Source organism: Bombyx mandarina, chromosome A1 (genome assembly GCF_030267445.1).
Source record: "Bombyx mandarina strain Sakado chromosome A1, ASM3026744v2".
Taxonomy (NCBI): domain Eukaryota; kingdom Metazoa; phylum Arthropoda; class Insecta; order Lepidoptera; family Bombycidae; genus Bombyx; species Bombyx mandarina.
Genome location: NC_143234.1, coordinates 12,553,443 through 12,576,313, shown reverse-complemented (window position 1 = coordinate 12,576,313; position 22,871 = coordinate 12,553,443). Strand labels below are relative to the sequence as shown.

General features: G+C 42.1%; 1 protein-coding gene across 1 annotated transcript; it reads left to right on the top strand.

Annotated features, from left to right (window-relative positions):
- The first annotated feature begins 1,214 nt into the window (after positions 1 to 1,214).
- On the top strand, positions 1,215 to 22,590 carry Traf-like (TNF-receptor-associated factor-like). Its single transcript, XM_089739787.1, has 10 exons — positions 1,215 to 1,842; positions 12,026 to 12,139; positions 12,697 to 12,842; positions 14,081 to 14,294; positions 14,937 to 15,078; positions 18,284 to 18,453; positions 19,179 to 19,374; positions 19,949 to 20,064; positions 21,239 to 21,394; positions 21,858 to 22,590. The coding sequence occupies exons 1-10, from the start codon at positions 1,729 to 1,731 to the stop codon at positions 22,080 to 22,082; spliced, it is 1,593 nt and encodes a 530-aa protein (XP_089595913.1). The 5' UTR covers positions 1,215 to 1,728; the 3' UTR covers positions 22,083 to 22,590.
- Positions 22,591 to 22,871: the final 281 nt, after the last annotated feature.

Below are 22,871 nucleotides of genomic sequence, written 5' to 3'. Positions count from 1 at the left end.
ACAGTCCACGCTCTAAACACCATATGTATTTAGGATATAATAATTGTTACTGGTGGTAGGACCTCTTAGTCTATGAGTCTGCACGAAAAGGTACCACCACTCTGCCTATTTCTGCCGTGAACCGGTAATGCGTTTCGGTTTGAATGGTGGGGCAGCCGTTGTAACTATATTTGAGACCTTAGAACTTAAGTCCCAAGATGGGTGGCGCGTTTACGTTGTAGATGTCTATGGGCTCCAGTAACTGCGTAACACCAGGTGGGCTGTGAGCTCGTCCATCCGTCTAAGCAATAAAAAATAAAGTGTGCATATAACCTAAATATTATTATATTTTTGATCTATGTCAACTTTGTGACACTGTGTGCGACAATTACTAAGCCGGTCAAGAGCAAGCTGTCAAAGAAAAGTTCGAGTTGCATAACCGATATTTAATATTAGCTGTGTTCAAATCGCTAATGTATGCAAATATATCAGATGACCTTTAAATTTGAAATAGTCAAAAAATATTGTTGGAATATTACTATTACAACTGACATAGAGATTTAGATGAGCTAAAATGCCCATCACTCTGTTTTAGTAATCGGGTTAGATTGATAGACGGGCACGCGGTTCTACTGATGTTGAGTGGTCACAAGCGCTCATATAAATCGTTTCGTCACACACTTTGGAAACGAGAGTCTGTCAAGCAAAATCCCATTTTTTTTTTTATTTCCCTTGTAGGCAGACGAGCATACGGCCCACCTGATGGTGAGTGGTTACCGTCGCCCATGGACTTCAGCAATGCCAGGGGTAGAGCCAAGCCGCTGCCTACCGGCTAATACTCTCCACAAGCCTCGTTTGAAGTAGGATATGTCATAGCGCTCGGGAAACACCGTGGAGGGGAGCTCACTCCATAGCCGGATGGTACGTGGCAAAAAATACCTCTGGAAACGCACTGTGGATGACCGCAGTGGCTCTAGGTAGTATGGATGAACTCTACTCCGGTGGCGGGCGGTGCGATGATAAAAACGAGATGCCGGTATCATCTCGAACATCTCCTCAGAGCACTCGGCGCAAGATATTCTAAATTATGTCTTCACTGGCTAATCCCGCAAAAAATTAGGTTCACCTTGACCCATTTGAAGCGAAAATACTAGATTCACAATTGATACGGAGTATTTACGTATCTGTTATCACGAAAACGCCCAATATCAGTTTACCGTACAGATAACAGCCGTGAATCATTTTGTAACAAAGGATATAACGGTGTTGACATGTTTCAGTGAGAATATCTTTAAATAGTTTAATAAACTCGTTATTGTTTCGCTATTGATGCTCTAATTGAGGACAACGTTCAATCTTCGGTTACGGATAACGCGCGTCTTATTTTAAGTGTGATAGTTAATCGAAATATGGAGGAATTTTCTTGAGATTAAACAAGCCTTTATACAATTAAAAAAACCTATAATCGGTGCCCACTTAAAACACTGCAGACCGTGAGTTCGTTTAGATACTGCAACAAAGAGTATACTGTCTATTAAATTTTCATCCATATTAGTGAAACCATTGCGTCGTATCCTTTATTTATTGAATCCAAGCTCTCAAGTTCACCCGATGTTAAGTGCATTTAGTGAAAAGCCTTGTGAAGGAAAATTGCACTAAAAAAATTACGATTTTTTTTTATTAAAAAACCCGTACACAGTTTTTTTATGATGAGTCTTTGAATACATCATTCAGTGGAACTATGCGAAAATGAGTTTAAATAGGATTATCGCAAATGGAGTCGGCGCGTCGGGAAATAAGAAAAATCTTAACGAAAGTCCCTGCTACTTCTGTAATGAACTCTTCGAAATGGGTCAGCTGCAGGTAAATACAATTAACTGTTGTTATAAACGTTAATTTAATAAATTTAATTAAGTTATTAAATTAATGTAATAAATTGAATAAATTTAATTTATGAAAATGAGGTGGGTAAGAGAGTGTTAACTATGAATGTGATAGGATAACGTCCAAACCTCACATAAGACAGAACTCATGAAGAGGCAGAGGGGGGAAAGTGAAGCGTTTAGTGCGGAGCACATCTCTCCCATCACCCTCCCCCTCGGGACGCCGGACCAGCGGTCGTCGGCGCCACGACCACCAGCCCTCTCGATCGGCAGGCTATCCGAAGCCCGCCTAGATGGCGCCGGTTAGAGTGAGCTATCCTACGGAATACCCCGCCGGACCAGAACCAGCGTGAGTCGAGGATAGCCGGCCTTCCATCACCCGGATGCTCTTGCGTAAAACGCGTGCAGAGCAGCTTGCACGTCGTCTTCTTAGGCCCCCTTCGCCGGTCCCCAGACCGACATGTGAGGGGGACCCGAAACACTTAGAGGGCCAGGGCTTGGGCGAGATCCGCCTCCCTGGCCCCCGCTCAACGGCGGCGGGATTGTGCGTCTCTCACGCGCCCCGCCGCCTCCTTCTGCGAGATGGTGCACTCGCAGAAGTCGAGCATCGCCTTCCACGACTCGTCGTCGCCGAGCATCGATGCCACAACATTCGGCAACGACAAGTCGTTTCCTGTTTTTGCGACTTGGACACGGCGCCACCCCTCCCATGCGGGGCAGGCAACGAGCGTGTGCTCCGCCGTGTCCAAGTCGCAACCACAATGGTGGCACTCTGCCGTCGGCTCGGCTCCGATCCGGTGCAGGAACTCACCGAAGCAACCGTGCCCAGTGAGCACCTGCGTGAGCCGGAAAGTGAGGCGTCCTCTGTCACGATTCACCCAATCAACAAGGACCGGGCGAATCGCCTCGACGGTCCTACGACCGGCCGAAGGATCAGCCAGCCGTCTGGACCATGACTCCAGCTGATAATTAGCCTATTCTCATATTGGATGCAGATATTGCAGCCGAAAACGTAGTACGTATTGCGTATTAAAGACGAAAATAACTAGTCAGGTCATAAGTACTGTCACACAGTAAAAACTTTTCTTTTAGAATGCTGGCCACAAAAAAGTTTATTGAATTCGAATTTCGAATTGTTCATGAAAATAAAAATGTATACTTTTTAGAATTTTACTCATTTTTTAATATGGAGTGGACGCTTAAAGAAGACCGTGTTGCAGTTATTGCGTTGCATCGTTGCGGTTACGCGCCAATTCAAATTTTTAACATACTGAAAAATTTTAAAATAACCAAAAGATTCGTTTATCCTACCATCAAACGATACAATGAAGACTCTAGTGTAGATGACAGGTCAAGAAGTGGTCGCCCTCGGTCTGTTAGGACTCCAGCAGTGATAAAAGCTGTGAAGGCGCGAATTCAAAGAAATCCCAAACGTAAGCAGAAACTGCTGGCCCTTCAGATGGGGTTAAGCAGAACCACGGTGAAAAGGGTGTTAAATGAAGACTTAGGGCTTCGGACATATCGAAGAAAAACAGGACATCGTTTGAATGCTCGTCTAATGGACCTGAGACTGAAGAGATGCCGCGCTTTGTTGAAGCGGTACGCGGGAAAAAAATCTCGGGAAATTCTTTTTTCGGATGAAAACATTTTTACCGTAGAAGAGAGCTACAACAAAATGATAAGGTGTACGCACACAGTAGTGAAGAAGCGAGCAACCGTATTCCGCGTGTCCAACGAGGTCATTTTCCATCCTCGCTCATGGTGTGGTTGGGAGTTTCTTATTGGGGCTTAACAGAGGTACATTTTTGTGAGAAAGGTGTAAAAACGAATGCAGTTGTGTATCAAAATACAGTCCTGACGAACCTTGTGGAACCTGTATCTCATACCATGTTCAATAACAGGCACTGGGTATTCCAACAAGATTCGGCGCCAGCTCATAGAGCGAAGAGCACACAAGGCTGGCTGGCGGCGCGTGAAATTGACTTCATCCGGCACGAAGACTGGCCCTCCTCCAGTCCAGATTTGAATCCGTTAGATTACAAGATATGGCAACACTTGGAGGAAAAGGCGTGCTCAAAGCCTCATCCCAATTTGGAGTCACTCAAGACATCCTTGATTAAGGCAGCCGCCGATATTGACATGGACCTCGTTCGTGCTGCGATAGACGACTGGCCGCGCAGATTGAAGGCCTGTATTCAAAATCACGGGGGTCATTTTGAATAAACTTTATTGTCTGTATATGAATGGTTACATAATGAATAAACTTGTTTCAATTATTTTACATTAAACATGTGACAGAATTTATGACCTGACTAGGTAAATATCGTCTTTGTCCGTAAGACTAGTTTTTATTTATCCAACAACTCTCTAAAACTGATGAAAATACTATAGTAATTTTCTATTTCGGTTATGTTAATGCTATGTGATATCTAGATACACCAGTACTGGCATTTAACCCTCAGACACAGCCCACTGAGTTTCTCGCCGGTTCTTCTCAGTGGGTCGCGTTTCTGATCCGGTGGTAGATTCTGCGAAGCACGGCTCTTGTTAGGGTCTGTGTTAGCAACGTCGTCAGGTTTGAGCCCCGTGAGCTCACCTACTAGTTATGGTTACGCTGAAATAGCCTCTCAAGGCTCTCAGCTTAGGTAGGAAAAAAAACTGCCACCTGTCTCGCTTTCAGGATCGAGCTCACACTCAGCTTATTAAGACAATAAGTAAAATGCATGGAATGAATTCATTATAAGTCAATATCAGTTGTTGTTGTCGATAGCGCTCCGTTGTATCGATTGATAACAAAATGTTGCGAAATGTTATCTTTCATCGAAGGACGGATTGCGCGTGTGCTCGATGATGGGTAGGGCCCTTCGCTTAGCTATGATCATGGGCTCCTATACTTAACAACGCGTTAAGTATAAGTATATGGGTTTAGAGGTCAAGTTCCCAACTTAGCACGTGTAAATTAAAATATTAGCATAGTTTTGTAACGTAATGTTTTTTTATTTATTGGTTAGATGGGTGGACGAGCTGACGGGCGGACGAGTGATCTGGTGTTAAGTGGTTACCGGAGCCCAGAGGCATCCACAACGTAAATGCGCCACCCGCCTTGAGATATAAGTTCTAAAGTCTCAAGTATAGCTACAACGGCTGCCCCACCCTTCAAACCGAAACGCATTACTGCTTCACGGCAGAAATAGGCAGGGTGGTGGTACCTATCCGCGTGGACTCACAAGAGGTCCTGCCACCAGTAAATCGCAAGAGGTTCTACCATCAGTAACACTGACAGGCGATCTGGTGTTAAATGGTTACCGGGGCCCAAAGGAATCTTACAACGTAATGCCGCCACCCACCTTGAGACATGAGTTCTAAGGTCTTAGTTTAGTATAATGTTTTAATGTCCTAAAGATCTGTCAGAATCACTCGTATCAGCAAAACCGACACCGTGAAAAGCGTCGATGGTGACATTTAGAGTTGTGGTTTTCTCCGGGAAACGTATTGTGTGGGTTCAGAGTACGAATTGAGCAGGAAATAATTTACTCTGATAACTATACTTTAGTAGCGGACCCGACAGACGTTGTCCTGTGAATGCATACACAAAAATTCACTCAAGTCGATCCACTCGTTTAGTTGCAGTATAGATGAATAGTCTAGATACCGACTGCAGCGCCATCTGTCGGGCCGATTTGTGAAACCGATTTTTTCAGGGCGCTACCCAAACGAATACAAAAAAATTCATTCAAATCGGTCCAGCCGTTTAGGAGTAGTTCAGTGACATACGCACAGTAGAATTATAAATATGTACTTACTAGCTGACCCGGCGAACTTTGTTCCGCCTTAATGTCAATAAATAAGCAGATTTTTTTTTTATTGGAAAAAATACAAAAAAAATTAAATTTCTACATCAATCATTCATAATTATTTCTGTATTTTAGTACATAGGTTGCTCTTCATTTAAGTACCTTGTGATACACGACATTTTTTGTTTTATTATCAGGCGCAAAAACAAACAACGCAGATGGTCTTCCGACCCGTGAACATGCCACGTATAATTGACCATGGGAAAAACATGATTGTTCTAGATTTAAACCACAAACTTTTAAGGATTGGCCTTGTGATTTGTTGATGGTCATGGCAAATGCAAGACGTATCGGAAATTGAAGTCTTTTAAATTCAAACGGCATATCGGTTGGGATCATCGGTATCCTCGGAATGAGAACTTCCTCACCTTTGAATTTTCCTATCATTATCGTAGCGTAAATTACATTGTTCATCAATTTTCTAACCACCAAACGCGTACCGTTGCACAGTTTTGGTTGGTTTATGTTTCGAAGCATGATTACTACGGAGCCAACCTTTAGGCGTAAATTGTGCGGTGGTAAGCCAGGCACGTCCAAAGAGTTTAAAAATTCAATTGGATAGTTGGTGGCTTCATCTTCATTTGTGACGCAGTCAATAGATTTGAATGAATGCATTGTTCCAATGATCTTATTTTGAATTATGTAGTTTAGGTCATCTACATCTTTATTCTTAGCCGCTAAAATTGCTCGCTCACTCATCCATTCATAATTTTTGTAGTTAGAAATAATTTCTGGAAATACATTGTTGATAAGTTCGTCTTTTGATGAGACAAAATTACAGAAATTATTTGGAAATGATATTAATCCGCTCGATTCATCGACAGGTACTTGACCATTACCGATAGTCAGCAATTGCTCCGAGAAATCTTCAGCAGATGTATCATTAAGCAATGTAACTCTCATGTTTGTTGTCAGTTGCAGTTTCTTCACATGGCGCCATAGATTTGACGATTTGAGGCAAGCGTTTATTTCGTCGGCAGCCGTAGATCTTGGAATTACTGGCAGTATTTGGCGGAAATCGCCAGAAAGTAAAATCATTGCTCCTCCAAAACATCTCGAGTCATTGCGTAAATCTTTTAATGTTCGGTTAAGTGCTTCTAATGCACGTTTATGCGCCATTGTGCATTCGTCCCAGATGATGATTTTCGATACCGCTAAAACTTTGGCCATTGCTGAGTGTTTTGCAATATTACACGTTGGTTCTTCAATAGTTTGAAGATTTAACGGTAATTTGAATGCTGAATGAGCCGTACGGCATCCTTCTAACAATGTGGCTGCTATTCCAGAAGAAGCAACTGCAACCGCTATGTTAAATCTCGCCCGAACAGTTGCTAAAACTAATGACATGAGGAATATATATATATAAATATGTAGAATAGGGATCGCAGCGCACAAAATAAAAGTTATACTATTCCAAAATCTTCTATTATAATAGTAATTAATAATTAACACTGATTTTATTACGTCTTACTCATTTTTCAACTGTCTTCGCCATCTTCCAATTCTCTGTCATTCTATCTGTCATTCTCTTCTCCCTTTCTTTCCGTTTTCTCTCACTCACATCTTAACGCTCCGTTCCACACTCTATTCGTACGTTCCGTTCTTACCAATCCTACAAATATATATATAAATATCTGCCCCAAATGACGTCATCTGGAAACAACCATTGTATTTTTGAGTATTTGCAAGAAAGTGGCGTGATTCTTGTGTTTCGCCACAAAGCAATGAATACAATGGCTCAGGTGGCGGAGTCAACAATGGCAATTTCACTTTACCATTAAGGCAGCATAATCCAGGCGTTTCTCCGGAAAACTTTAATGCACCACAATACTCGCAAACTACGTCCATTTGCCCAATGCAAACGCTAGGATGCAAGCTGTAATCATTGCTGCAATCGTATTGAAACGCTGCTCGATTCAAATCAGCACTTGATAAATATCTTGTTCTGCGTCGCAAATTATCTATTTGTTGACCTCTGTTGTTCGCTCGACGATTCTGCATTGCCAACCGAGCTGTTTCACGGGCTGCTTCACTTTGCTCTCGTGATTGAGAAGCACGAAGTCGAGCCATACTATCGCGGCGCTGTTCACGTGCAATTTCTTGTTCTTCTTCAGTCCTTTCATTTGCAGTATTTCGTATTCTTCTTGCATCACGGCTTTGTCGGGAAAATTCGATCGTCTTGGTCGCGGCATTATTAATTAAACTTCACTTCACCTAAAAACTTAAATTTTCAACCATACCGAGTTTTATAGTTCACTTCACTGTTTATACGAATGGGCAATTGGGCAATAATGTGAATTATTTATTTAATAGAAATAGTTTTATTATTGATTTCTTACAAATATCAAATTGTCATCCATACGTCATTACATAGCTGTCATTATACGTCAATTTTGTTATTCCAAGTCTGATTCTTTTTTGTTATACCACGTTTTATAGTGACTGACGTTAAATGTCAAGTCACACGGGAATGATGTCGAACGGGATAAAAAGTATTCTATGTCCTTCTCCTGGCTCTAAACTACCTCCCTGCCAATTTTCAGCTAAATCGGTTCAGCCGTTCTTGAGTTATAAGTGAAGTAACTAACACGACTTTCTTTTATATATATAGATATATACTTAGTCTGGCCATAAATACTGTTAGAATTAAAAAAAATATCTATTCACAGGAGGACAGGATTTCTTCGAATTCTTTCCCTTACTGCTTTGACCACCTTTTTCGTACGAACACTACGTGGACGGCCAGATCTTTTTCTGTCACAAACAGAGGAGGTCTCATTGCACCTATTAATAGCCCGGTACACAAATATTTTACTAATACCAAGCGTATGGAGAGTTTTAAAATCGCATTTGGCTCCATACCTACTTTGTGTAATGCAATCACATCGATTCGGTTCTCTTTATCACCCCACTCCATTTTAATATCGCAAAATATTTTACAATGTATTGGCGTTAAAATGAGAAAACTCAATGAGCAATCATATAAAAATGACAGATTCCAAATTCAAATGTAATATTTTGTTTATTTTTAATTGTAACAGTATTTATGGCCAGACTAAGTATATATTACGCTGGGGTTCGGAATAAATAAAATTCCACCGAAGTATAAATTAAAATTGTATTTAACTCTTTAAACACATATAACACTTCACAAACTCTTTAAAATTCTCAGTTCGCTTTTTCCGCTTTGCTTCAGGTGATCCGTTCGCAGTTTTGCTTCGAGTAGTTCCGATTACTAACTGACTGCGTGCCATCTCTACAACGCTTTTATAGCCGATACCACATCCCTAGAATTATCGAGAATATTCCACACATTTCGAGTATTGTGTTTTTCCGATATCTGACAATAGATGTCGTTGTACTCCGCGAGCGTTCTAGGTGTTACTAGATTCTTCGATATCCGTTCCGCTATTCGGCGATAGATGGCGTTACTCTTACTGGCGTAACAATATAAAGATTTTTCGATTAAAATTTTAATAAAACGAGTTCTAAGACAGCTCTGGGGTAGCGTTTCGTGCGATAGCTTATTGAGAAGCCTCCTCGATCTATTGAGGTGGTCGTCGTGGCCTAACGGATAAGACGTCCGGTGCATTCGTGTTGAAGCGATGCACCGGTGTTCGAATCCCGCAGGCGGGTACCAATTTTTCTAATGAAATACGTAGTCAACAAATGTTCACGATTGACTTCCACGGTGAAGGAATAACATCGTGTAATAAAAATGAAACCCGCAAAATTATAATTTGCGTAATTACTGGTGGTGAGCTCGTTCACACAGCTAAGCAATAAAAAAAAAATAAAAAAAAATTAAGAATCTTTTACACTCAGCTCGGACGTACATCAGCCGGACTCTACCGAAGCGATAAAGTCACCGAAGGTTGCGTCTAGTTAACAATTCAGCGTCTTTTTTTTATGATTGAATGATTACTGGTGGCCCGGAGGCCTTTCCAGTTTCACCAGGACAGGTGGGCGAGCAAAGGCTCAGGCAGGAGGGGTGGGATTTGCTAACAGCTACCCGAGCGCCTCCGAAGGAGACCTAACAGCCCAAGAGTAGCTAGCCGCTTCGCGAATGAATCTACTACCGGATCGAAATCGCGACCCGCTGAGAAGATCCGACGAGAAACTTAGCGAGCTGATTCATGAGTTAGGTTGCACGGCGAACTCTTTGTCGAGTTCGACGAGTACGGTTACCGGGGTCCCTAAGCCTACTCCTAGTGTTAGAGCTGAAGGCGTCTAATGCAAAGGTTATTGGATCTGATGGATCCGTAAGGACGTGTCTAGGGCGTCGACGGTAACTGGCTCCTGCATGATCGGGATTCGGGGAGTAGTTAGCGGCGGCTACGATAAGGCGATTATCATGACGCATAGCCTTATCGAAGTACCGTTCCGACGCTGACTTCATGTATTTCTGGATAGATTCGAGGCCCAGGTCGTCGTGTAGGTCAACGTTCCTCACGAACCACGGAGCTCCGACGGCTAGCCTGCAAAAGCGGGATTGTAGAGATTGGAGGGTGTCTATGTGTGTGCGGGCCGCGTGAGCGAACACCACACTCGCGTAAGTCATGACGGGCCTTATGCAAGTTTTGTAAAGTGTCACCTTGTTCCGAAAGGACATTTTACTCCGCTTACAGATCATGGGGTAGAGTCTACCGAGAATAAACGCGGCACGGTCACGGACTGATTTTATATGCGGGCGGAATGTCATCTTGCATCCGGGCGGCATCTTGGGCGGATGCATCCAGGGTAACGCCCAGGTACTTGACCTTCCTGGCCCAGGGTATGGGTTGTCTAAAGAGAGTAATCGGGGGTGTGAGATTCCTCCTCCTAATCCGGGAGAAAATCCGTGTGGAGCTTCCCTTCTGAAATAGCACCGCAGTACTTTTCGCTGGGTTGATGTCTATGCGCCATTTTCGGAACCACTGTCCTAGGGCTAGGGCCGCGCTCTGAAGCTTCTTCGCGATTAGGGACTTGTTTCTACTGGAATAGTAAACAGTCGTGTCGTCGGCGAATAAAGCTAAATGGGTCGGCGGCGACCGGGGAATATTGTTAACGAATAAGCTAAATAGGAGGGGTGAGAGGACAGAGCCTTGCGGGACTCCAGCTGTGAGAGGTCGTGGGGAGAAGCGGGTTCCCTCGACTCGATATCAAAAAGAGCGGTTCGATAAGAAGTCCCGTATGATGAGCACGAGACTATCCGGCACGCCCATGTTGAATAGTTTGAAAATCAAACCGTTAATTCAGCGTCTATAGACATCTCCGATACATATAATAAACCTTGAGAGTAATCTTTGTTAAGAGCTAAGGTAGATTAATTGCATCAGCAGGGAAGCATTTTTGTTAATCAAGCTTAAGTGTTTAATTTTTTGAGATCAGTGGGATTAGATGGGCTTAAATAGGCTTAATTGAGGTGTTGCTCTGATCAGCGACTCGATCCAGTACACCTCGCCAAGTGACGCGCGGCTCCTGACCTCGGCTCTGAGTCCGTCTCTGTTGGTACCTCACTAGAGCGACCAGGAGACAGCTTGCTGATCTGATTGTAGTCCTTTGCTGCATCGATTCCATTAGTCAAACTTTAAATATTTATTTTACACCAATTCAATGATCCTTTATTCATAAAAAAGAATATTCATGTGAGTCGTATGATTTATTATGCACAAAAAAAAAGTATTAGGTGGGCAGGTAATAAATAAGGAAACTGACCAATTAAATTAATTAAATTTCGGCAAAAAACTCCGGCTTTGCTTAGTTTTTGAAATGATCCACGATTATTTTGAGAGAAGAAAAAGCGGTTTGACGTGCAAGGTAGTACACCCGCCTATTTCTGCCGTGAATCAGTCATGCGTTTCGGATTGAAGGGTGGGGCAGCCGTTGTAACCATACTGAGACCTTAGAACTTATATCTCAAAATGGGTGGCGGATTTACTATGGTCTATGGTCTATGGGCTCCAGTAACCACATAACACTAGGTGGGCTGTGAGCTCGTTCACCCATCTAAGGAATAAAAAAAAAACATTTCAACTACACAACATATGTCTGTCTACATTAGGGTGCGCTGATTATTCTATTCTATCAGTCCACAGACGTCCACTGGTAGACATTTGACTTTTTTTTGTTTTTTTTTTTATAAAAATCAAACCCGCAAAATTATAATTTGCGTAATTACTGGTAGTAGGACCAACCTTCGCCACAAAGATCGGTCCTGGGCTGCTTGCATCCAGCGGATCCCTGCGTCGTCCCAATAGGTCGTCCAATAGGAGCTCCATCTTGTGACGGAGCGCTGACAACAGAACTAATTTATTTGTATTTTTCCAGAATCACTTGAAACAATGCGGCAGTATCCTGGAACAGTGTCCTCTGCGCTGTGGCGCGTGGATACAGAGGAAGCACAAGGACACGCATGTCAGAGAATGCCCGCAAATGGAGAAGGTACATAACGCTTATTGATATTTTTTTATTGCTTAGATTGGTGGACGAACTCACAGCCCACCTAGTGTTAAGTGGCCACTGGAGCCCATAGACATGTACGACGTAAATACGCCACCCATCTTGAGATATAAGTTATAAGGTCTCAGAATAGTTACAACGGCTGCCCCACACTTCAAACCGAAACACATTACTGATTCACGGCAGAAATAGGCGGGTGGTGGTACCTTTCCATGCGGACTCACAAGAGGTCGTACCATCAGTAATTATGCAAATTATAATTTTGCGGGTTCAATGTATCGAATAAAAAACTGAATAAGCAACGTATTCATTTCTGAAAGTAAACGTTTTAATTTCCAAACATCGGTCATGTGATAAAAGAATCGATCAACTTCTCGACACGATACCTATAACCATGTCATCGATTTCACGATATTTAGTGTAATTTACATTAATGTCTATGGGCTACAACAACCAGATCGAATGGACAGTCTACTCTTTAAGGCAATTAAAAAGAAAAATCATTGTTTTGGGTTTAAATTTTGTCTTTTTGCCGCTAGGCTCGCAACTCTACATCTCCGAGTCACGCCAGCATGCCAGCCCCTGCCCCACCTGTACCACCAGCCTCCGTCCACACCTGGTCTCCGAGATCTGTACCTCTGGAAGACTGCGTCTCGTACCTTGAAAAAGAAGTCGCTAACATCAAGTCAGTATCATGATAATTATAATTAGCATTTGAATAGTATAGATTTGTAAGAAGCATTGAGATCTCGCTCAGGCAATCCTGTGTTCTAATTTAGGACTATAATACCCGTTATTCGAAACGACTCATATTTCGACCTCATGTCTCAAGGAGAGTAGCGGTAATAGCGACTTAACCTAACCTAATCTATCCTAAGAACCTTTCTTTTTTGTCTTTGAACCTAGTACATACATACTGTTAGCATTTGAAAGAGCTGACTCTTTCTAATGCTAACCAAATCTATACTAATATTATAAAGAGGAAAGATTTGTTTGTTTGTTTGTTTAGAATAGGCTCCGAAACTACTGGACCGATTTGAAAAATTCTTTTTCCATTAGAAGCCGACATTGTCCCTGATGAACATAGGCTACTTTTTTTAATTTTTTTTTTTTTTTTTGTTTCATGTGTGTTTTAATGTTTCCGAAGCGAAGCAAGGGCGGGTAGCTAATAAATTATAAGGTTGATCTATACTGTATTTGTACTATACCTTCAAGAGAGAAATAAATAAATAATAATTATTATTAATGGCTCGTAGCTTTCACAGGTTGTATAGGCTTCGGTAATACCTAGTGTATAGCCAGACCACCGTTGAAGCGCATGTTCAAACATGGTTTAAGTTGTCATTGCTCTGAGATCACATCGCGCTGTGTTCTCTCCTGTATTTAGATCGAATTCTCCACAGGTTCGATTTGAGGCATGTTATAAAATTTGCTTAACTACTGGTAGGGAGTATTATGTGAAATCGACCACATTTACCAACGTGGATGATGGTATTGAAGAAGCAAGAACTCCAGTGGTTACTTAACTGCTGAAAGCTCGTAAGATTGTTCACAAATCAATGCGATAAAATCTTGAACGAGAGACGGTAAGACGTACTACCAATTGTTCTGCATGCTGATGTGCTAGTATCGAGAATATAAATAATACGTTTTTTTTTGGGTTTTTCTTTTGCTTAGATGGGTGGAAGAGCTCACAGCCCACCTGGTGTTAAGTGTTTACTGGAGCCCATATACATTGCGCAAATGCGCCACCCACCTTGAGATATAAGTTTTAAGGTTTCAAGTATAGTCACAACGGCTGCCCCACCCTTCAAACCGAAACGCATTACTGCTTCACGGCAGAAATAGGCACTGTGATGGTACTCATCCGCGCAGACTCACAAGAGGTACTACCACCAGTAAAGTAAGTAATCTCTCCTTTAGGTTAGTGATAACAGAAGAGAGTAGTCACCGCGACATCCAGTCTACAGAGATGGAGACGATTCGCTCTAAGTTAGTGCTGGTCGAGGAACGGACTCAGCATTTCCTGTCGACCCTGGTATCTTTGAGAGCGGCCGTGGATGATGAGGCCAGTCGTTCCGCTAACTGGGCTGCACAGTTCAAACATGACTTAGCCAACGTCCAGATAGCTTTACAGGTAATAATGATTGAATGTTGCGCTAAGGGTAGTTGGTTTTTTTTTTCCTTATATGGTTGGACGAGCTCCAACCCACCTGGTGTTACAGGAGCCCATATACATCTACAACGTAAATGCGCCACCCACCTTGAGATATAAGTTCTTAGGTCTCAAGTATTATTACAACGGCTGCCCCACCCTTCAAACTGAAACGCATTACTGCATCACGGCAGAAATAGGTAGGGTGGTGGTACCTACCCGTGCGGACTCACAAGAGGTCCTACCACCAATAATAAAGGTTCGTTTCCTACATCAAGCAAACCTTCATGCGATGAATTAGGTAGGTAGTTATGTCATATACTTATCAAAAAAATAAAATTTATTTTCTATTATTTAGTAGGATTTTCTATAAAAGCGTATTTTGTTAGTTTTTTTAAACTATTATTTATTTTTCATTTTTTTAGTTGAATTTCAATTTTTTCAATATATTTTTTAATATTGAATTGTCATCGGTCCTTAATAAGTATACCAAATTTCGAGTTAATACGACGTTTTGAAGGGGGTCAAAATCATGTTCAAAGATTCCGTTACAAACATACATACGTCTGAAGCTAATAAAAGCGTATTAAAAATGAGAAGTTTATTTTTTATTAAACTTCACAGGAGCTTCAAAGTCAACAGCTATCAACTGCGATGCGGTTGGAGAGCGCAGTCAGCAGTCTGGTCCACGAGCAGAACGAGAGGGAACTCCTCGAGCAGGCCCTCACGCAGCACGACAGCAGGATACGGGCCGTTTATAAGCTTGGTACGCTCTAAGCACATTGTCATCATCATCATCCTGCCCTTCTCTCAGTTACCTGTGGTCGGCGCAACATGTTTTCTCCTTCCACACTCTTCTATCATATACCATTTCTTCGCTCACTCCCCTCTTACCCATATCGTCTTTCATGCAATCCATCCATTTCTTCTTAAGTCTACCTCTTCCTCTATATCCTTCCACATTCATAGTTAACACTCTCTTACCAGTCACATCACATTTCGTCTCATCACATGTCCATACCATCCCAAACGCGCACTTCTCAGCTTCTCTGTCACAGGTGCCACTTTTAGACTTCCTCTAACATATTCATTCCGTATTCTATCCATTCTCGTTACTCCACACATCCATTGCAACATTCGCATCTCTGCTGCATGCAATCGCCTTTCATCCGCCACTTTAGTACGCTCTAAGCACGTCCTTACGAATCCATCAGATCCAATAACCTTTGCATTAGACGTCTTCAGCTCTAACACTAGGAGCAGGCTTAGGGACCCCGGTAACCTTATTCGTCGAACTCGACAAAGAGTTCGCCGTGCAACCTAACCCATGAATTAGCTCGCTGAGTTTCTCGCCGGATCTTCTCAGCGGGTCGCGAGTCCGGTCCAGTAGTAGATTCATTCGCGAAGCAGCTGTTCTTGAGTTGTTAGGCCTCCTTCGGAGGCGCTCGGGCAGTTGTTAGCAAATCCCACCCCTCCTGGCTGAGCTTTTGCTCGCCCACCCATCCTGGTGAAACTGGAAAGGCCTCAAGGCCACCAGTAAGCTCTCAATCATAAAAAAAAAACGCTCTGAGCAGCCCAGATGGGGCTATTTACTCGGGTGCATCAACCCGTCAAAGTGTTTGCAAACTGTGTTTGTTTAATTAATTAACTTCAATTTCACTAGCCCGCGATCTACTTTAAAGGGTGTTAGAAGAGGTCGTTGAACACGTCATTGCTCGTCAAATTAAATATAAACATTTTGGTATAATTCTAATATCATCGCGGAACGCGCCATAATTATGTAGAATAACAAAAAAAAAAACAATAAAAGAAAAACCATCTAAATGAGTGAGGTCTCATTAACTATGGCCAAATTTTGAGCATTGAGTGAACATGAATAATATTTCTTTTAGTACTTTTTTGGGATTCGCTGGTGGTAGACACATTACGTATAATAACCAAAACAAAAATTAAAATACACATAATGACAATAAGATACGAGAAATGAAACCGTTAAGTAGTTTTATTTAATATTCAAGATGCTTACATAAATATACACATAAAATCGTTCGCTGCAAATAGATTTGCAAATAAACGTGATTTAAAACAACTTTTTTGTCCATTTGAAATACAGACTTCCTTGATCAATCGGTGAAACATTCGAAATAGGAATTATAAAATTGATAAAACCAGCATGAGCTGATCTCGTGCCTAGAACGTGCCTGATACGCCAACATATAAGATAATGACACGACTAATTTTAATATGTGACAATTACGTATTCAGTGATCAAATTTCTCAAATCAAATCAAATCAAATCAAAAAAGTTTTATTCAACATAAATGAAAGTACATACTTGTTGAACGTCAAAAGAACTACCGCCAATTCACAAGAACTAGCCTCCGTCCTGAGAAGAATTGGCAAGAAACTCAGCGGGCATGTCTTTTTTTTTTTTTTTGAAATATTAGATTTTTTTTTTTTAATGTTAGATTTTTTAAATATTCATTTTTACAATAAGTAATTATAACATAACAATTATTACAATATTGAAATGCCCGGAGCGAGCAACTCATTCCCACTTTGTGCAATCTTCTAGATAATCATTGACTTTATAGTAAGCTTTATTGCACAGATGTTCTTTGATAGTTTTCTTAAACCTATGTATATGTAGGTTCTGAACATCTTGTGGGATTTTGTTGTACAGGCGCACAGACAAACACCCGAATGAATTTCGTATCTTATGTAACCTACTCTTCGGCACAACAAGCTTGTGTTTGTGTATCAACCTTCAACCAAAATGCTGGGAGTCCTCAATAGAGCGAAGCGGTACTTCACGCCTGGACAAAGACTTTTGCTTTACAAAGCACAGGTCCGGCCTCGCGTGGAGGACTGCTCCCACCTCTGGGCTGGGGCTCCCAAATACCAGCTACTTCCATTTGACTCCATACAGAAAAGAGCCGTTCGGATTGTCGATAATCCCATTCTTACGGATCGTTTGGAACCTCTAGGTCTGCGGAGGGACTTCAGTTCTCTCTGTATTCTGTACCGTATGTTCCATGGGGAGTACTCTGAGGAATTGTTTGAGATGATACCGACATCTCGCTTTTACCATCGCACCGCCCGCCACCGGAGTAGAGTTCATCCATACTACCTGGAGCCACTGCGGTCATCCACAGTGCGTTTCCAGAGATCTTTTTTGCCACGTACCATCCGGCTATGGAATGACCTCCCCTCCACGGTGCTTCCCGAGCGCTATGACATGTCCTTCTTCAAACGGGGCTTGTGGAGAGTATTAAACGGTAGGCAGCGGCTTGGTTCTGCCCCTGGCATTGCTGACGTCCATGAGCAACGGTAACCACTCACCATCAGGTGGGCCGTATGCTCGTCTGCATATACGGCAATAAAAAAAAAACCTTGATGTTACAGATCAACTTGCTTATTTAAACGCATTTTAAAGTGAAATAATATTATGCATGATGAGAAATAATCCACATAATAAATTCCCTGCACATAAATCTAGTTGAATAACAAACAGGAATACCTTTTAGTATTAGAAGCAGAATAGAGGTAAAGCAAATAATAAAACGAATTTATGAAAATCTTGATGATTAGGACGATCCTGATGATCCTTGCCCAAAAGACGTTATTACGGATCCTCCTGATCCATTAACGCTGCTTTTAGGTACCACAAGCACCGGTCACCGTCCTCGTCGAACTCGTCGCTTGCGACGAAGGGCTCGGCGAGCGAATTAACCCACAGCCCACTGAGTTTCTCGCCGGTTCTCAGTGGGTCGCGTTTCCAATCCGGTGGTAAATTCTGCGAAGCACTGCTCTTGCTAGGGCCAGTGTTAGCACCACTCCGGGTTGAGCCCCGTGAGCTCACCTACATGGTTGGGCGAAGCTCATATAGCTTCTCAAGGCTATCAGCATAGGCAGGAAAAAATAATAATGATCCTATTAGATCAAAAATCCGTTTGTTTCTAAACTTGCAGAGGATGTCATTGAATACTTGAAGCAAACAGTGGAAGAGGAGAGGGAACGCAACGCTGAGAATCGTGCGGCATTAGAGACGGAACTGCTGGAGGCGCGCAGGTCTTCGGAACAGCTGGCCCAGCTGTCCGCTTTGAGAAGCCAGCTGCAAAACAGTGGCCCCGATAGACCGGTGAATTAAGTGACTTTAACTAGGTTTTTAGGAGTGGATAAGTAATTGAACAGTAACTAACTGTAACAAACAATATTTTTATTCCATCGGCCGAGTTATTCTACATAATTGTAATTGCAATATATAGCAATATAACATTAGTGGTTATTTTGATTATATATTTTTTTTATTGCTTAGATGAGTGGACGAGCTCACAGCCCACCTGATGTTATGATGAACCTGATGGTTACTGGAGCCCATAGACATCTACAACGTAATTGCGCCAACCACCTTGAGATATAAGTTCTAAGGTCTCAGTATAGTTACAACGGCTGCCCCACACTTCAAACCGAAACGCATTACTGCTTCACGGCAGAAATAGGCAGGGCGGTGGTACCTACCCGTGCGGACAAGAGGTCCACCAGCCACCACCAGTAATTATGCAAATTATAATTTTTGCGGGTTTGATTTTTATTACACGATGTTATTCCTTCACTGTGGAAGTCAATCGTGAACATTCGAGTACGTATTTCATTAGAAAAATTGGTACCCGCCTGCGGGATACGAGCACCGTTCCATCGCTAGATACGAATGCACCGGACGTCTTATCCTTTAGGCCACGACGACTTCAAAAGAAGCAATAATAAATAGATCACAAAATTCATGAAAATATTTTCAGCTCGATTCTGGATTCTTATAACACAGTTCTAATTAAAAAAATAATTTGTAGTTTTATAATTGCTCAGAGTATAGATAGGCTGGCGGTGTTAGAAGTGGCCACAGCCGATGCCAGGGCAGAGGCGGCGGAGCATGCAGCGAAGATGGACATCGTCTCCAGAGACCTCCGGGCGCTGACTAAATCCTACCACAAGCTGAGAACGGAACTAGCAGACTTCCAAGCAAAAATCTGTTTTAACCATCACGAGATGGGCAGTGATGACGGTTCGTACTGATTTAACACGTGTATTGCATAAATAATACGACTCACTGTTGAAACTATTCTTCTTAGGGCCTCAATATATTGTTACGCGCTGGGGTTTGGGATAAATAAAATTCCACCAAAGTACAACTAAAAACTGTATTCAACATTTAAAACACTTAAAACACTCAACAAACACTTTAAAACTCTCAATTCGCTTTTTACTGGTGGTAGGACGGCGATAGATGACGTTATTCTTACCGGCGTAACAATATTCTTCGAAGCTCAACTCTGCCAGTGTCATGTACTTAATCTCGTCGAAGAGTTCGACGTGCGAACTAGCCCATAGACACAACCCACTGAGTTTCTCGCCGGATCTACTCTGTAGTTCGCAATTCCGATCTGGTGGTAGATTCTGCGAAGTACTGCTCTTGCTAGGGTCAATCCGCGAGACCCGCATTATAGAAATAGCACCTTAGGCTGCCGACGATTTGGTAAAAAAAACGAAAGATCATCTTTCTCGAATACAGCTTGGCGGATTATATATGATTTTTTCTAATGTATTACATATTCTAATCACGAATTTATTTCGTACAGGGCATTTCATTTGGAGAATCGAGAACTACACAGCACGAATGAAAGACGCCAGAGAAAACGACACAGTTCTGAGTAGTCCTATATTCCGGACTCACAAATATGGATACACGCTTAAGGTAGGAGGAGAGGCACTCATTGCAGGGGAGTCGTTTAGTGGGTGGGCCCTAAAATTCCTTGGGCCCGCGGTCTGCTCCCAATACCTTGCAGATCGTCAAGCCCCACATACCCCGCGCGCCCCCTAGGCACGGGGACCTCGTAGGAGGTTCGGCCCCGGGCCCGGAAAAAAAAGAAAAAAAAAGGAGGAGAGGCACTCATAAGTTAAGCTAGAAGTCAGGAGACCTTAGTCCAGATAAGACCGAAGGATATTTCAGCTCATACCTGCGCTATTGCGTGAACGAGTTAATGATACAGCACCGGTTAACTAGTTTTTGAAGCTCATAGACATCACGAAGTGAAAGCCGCCATCCTATTTGAGGTAGAAGTTTCAATTATTGTATTATGACTAATTATTTTACTTTTACTTTACTTTTTTTTTGACGTGACAACGTCTTATAGTTCGACAGAGCCGGCTGCACGCACGAAAAAATATAACTCATGCGGCGTTAACTCGCTCTGAGGCGTATTTTCTCATGACGTTGTCACGTTCAACTATCATCAGTAAACCGACTTTACAGACAAACGATTTTTCTTTTTTTTTTTACTAACAATCACGCCACGTTGACTGGTCCCGTGCTAAGTTCGTAAAGAACTTGTGTTACAGATATATTATATATAATATACATCCATAGCCCTGGAAAAGACATTTTATATTTATCATACAAATATCTTCCCTTGGCGGGATTCGAACCCGTGACCCCCTTGTGTAGTGACCATGTCACTTACCACTACACCAGACGGCCGTTATATGTTTGATCTTTCAAACCGGAATACCGCGACGAAGTTAGGCATTGTGATGGTACCCATAATGGTGTCTTCACTATCATCCAGCTATGGCAACATCATCTTAATAATGCTTTTACCTAATTATCGTTATTCTTGGTTCTAAGTACCGTTCCCAAGGTATGTTACAAGTCCAAAGGGGTACCATGTTTCTATGTTAATTTATTTATAAACGATTTCTCAGTTTAAAAAACGGCCTTTGTGACAACGTCATTAAGACTTCACAGATGTCCAATAAAAAGAAAGAACTTAAAAGCCAAAAAATACTTCCTTGAAATAATTAAATTTCTAATCATATTACATTCTTCGGTGAGCCGGCGTCTCACTAAAAATTACCCCTTTGTTTTTCAGGCGGAATTGAACCTTAATGGCATAGGGAAATGGAAGGGCCGCCACATCACCTGCACGGTGAGGCTGGTCGGAGGGCCGTACGATCCTCTGCTGGAGTGGCCCTGTGACCTCAACATCAACATCGTACTTAAAGACCAGCCTGCTAACAGGAAGCAGGTAGTTACTTGTTTTGAAATTATAGCTAGTAACGTATATTATAACGGCCATTAGGAGAAAATACTTCTCATCATTGATAGACAGGATTACTAGAAGTATTCTGTGTTCACGCGGATACCCTATCCTATTTCTGCAGCAAAGCAGTCATGTTCTTTTACAAAACAATTTTGGACCTCGAGTATTGGTGGCATTTACGTTGAGGGGTCTGAACTACTGGTGGTAGGACCTCTTGTGAGTCCGCGCGGGTAGGTACCACCACCCTGCCTATTTCTGCCGTGAAGCAGAAATGCGTTTTGGTTTGAAGGGTGGGGCAGCCGTTGTAACTATACTTGAGACCTTAGAACTTATATCTCAATATAGCTCCTCCACCCATCTAAGCAATAAAAAAAAACCTCCCCTCAACACAAGCTGGGTCGTGAGCTACGCCGTGGTGCAGTAAAAATAAACATACCCTCCCTTCCAGGCTATGGACATTGTCAAGTCCTTACAACTGCGTCGTAAGTCGTCATCGAAACGTCACGACTACGACCACGCAGACGAGGAGGCGAAGACCAAGTCGAACGAGGCGCTGGACAAATCGGTTCTTCAAATGAAGAGGCAGTACATATTCATACCGCACGCCAGCTTAGACAAGTTCGATTACATCAAAAACGATGTTATGTTCCTTGAGTTTTTAGCCAATCAGTAATTTCTTTTAAAGGTATATATATAGTGTATTTTACGGGCAACTGTCTCTCTTCTAAATGTAATAATAATTCTCTTATTTTATTATAATACTAGCGACCCACCCGCCCTCGCTTCGCTTTGGAGACATTAAATTGTGTATTGACAGCTGAGTCCCGCGATGTTACCCGCGGTTATTGTAGTACCGCGGGTGACGCCGCAGGCCGAAGCTAGTCTAAAAAAAGTAGCCTAAGTTACTCCTTATATCATCAGCTACCTATCAGTGAAAGTCTCGTGAAAATCGGTCCAGCCGTTCCAGATATTAGCCGGAACAAACAGACAGACACAAAAATTGTAAAAAATGTTATTTCGGAGTATATAGCGTATATATATTCATATTATTATGCATGTAATAAAAAGCGGTTATTTCAAAATTACAAACAGACACTCCAATTTTATTTATATGTATAGATGAGATGTAATTATTTACGGAAAACATTTGATTACAAAATGAAAACTACTTTTATGATTTAGTCTTGCATTTTTTATTGTAATTTCATTAAGATCTTCGAAGTTTCGCACACCATAGATTTCGTCATCACAGACGATTTATATTTATATTATAACCGGATATTCCGGTTACAAGTGTGAGCCTGTGTTTCTTTGTTAAGGCTTTATGAGCCAACGGACCACATGCTGTCGACTAATTATATCCACAAACACAGCCCATTATGTTTCTCGCCGGATATTTACTGGTGGAATTTTACTGGTGGTAGGACCGCTTGAGTCCGCGCGGGTAGGTACCACCACCCCG

Coding starts and splice junctions, on each gene's coding strand:
- Traf-like (XM_089739787.1), top strand. CDS start 1,729: ATGAGTTTAAATAGGATTATCGCAAATGGAGTCGGCGCGTCGGGAAAT. Junction 18,454..19,178: donor ACAGTGGCCCCGATAGACCG/GTGAATTAAGTG, acceptor ATAATTGCTCAG/AGTATAGATAGGCTGGCGGT. Junction 21,395..21,857: donor AGCCTGCTAACAGGAAGCAG/GTAGTTACTTGT, acceptor CCTCCCTTCCAG/GCTATGGACATTGTCAAGTC.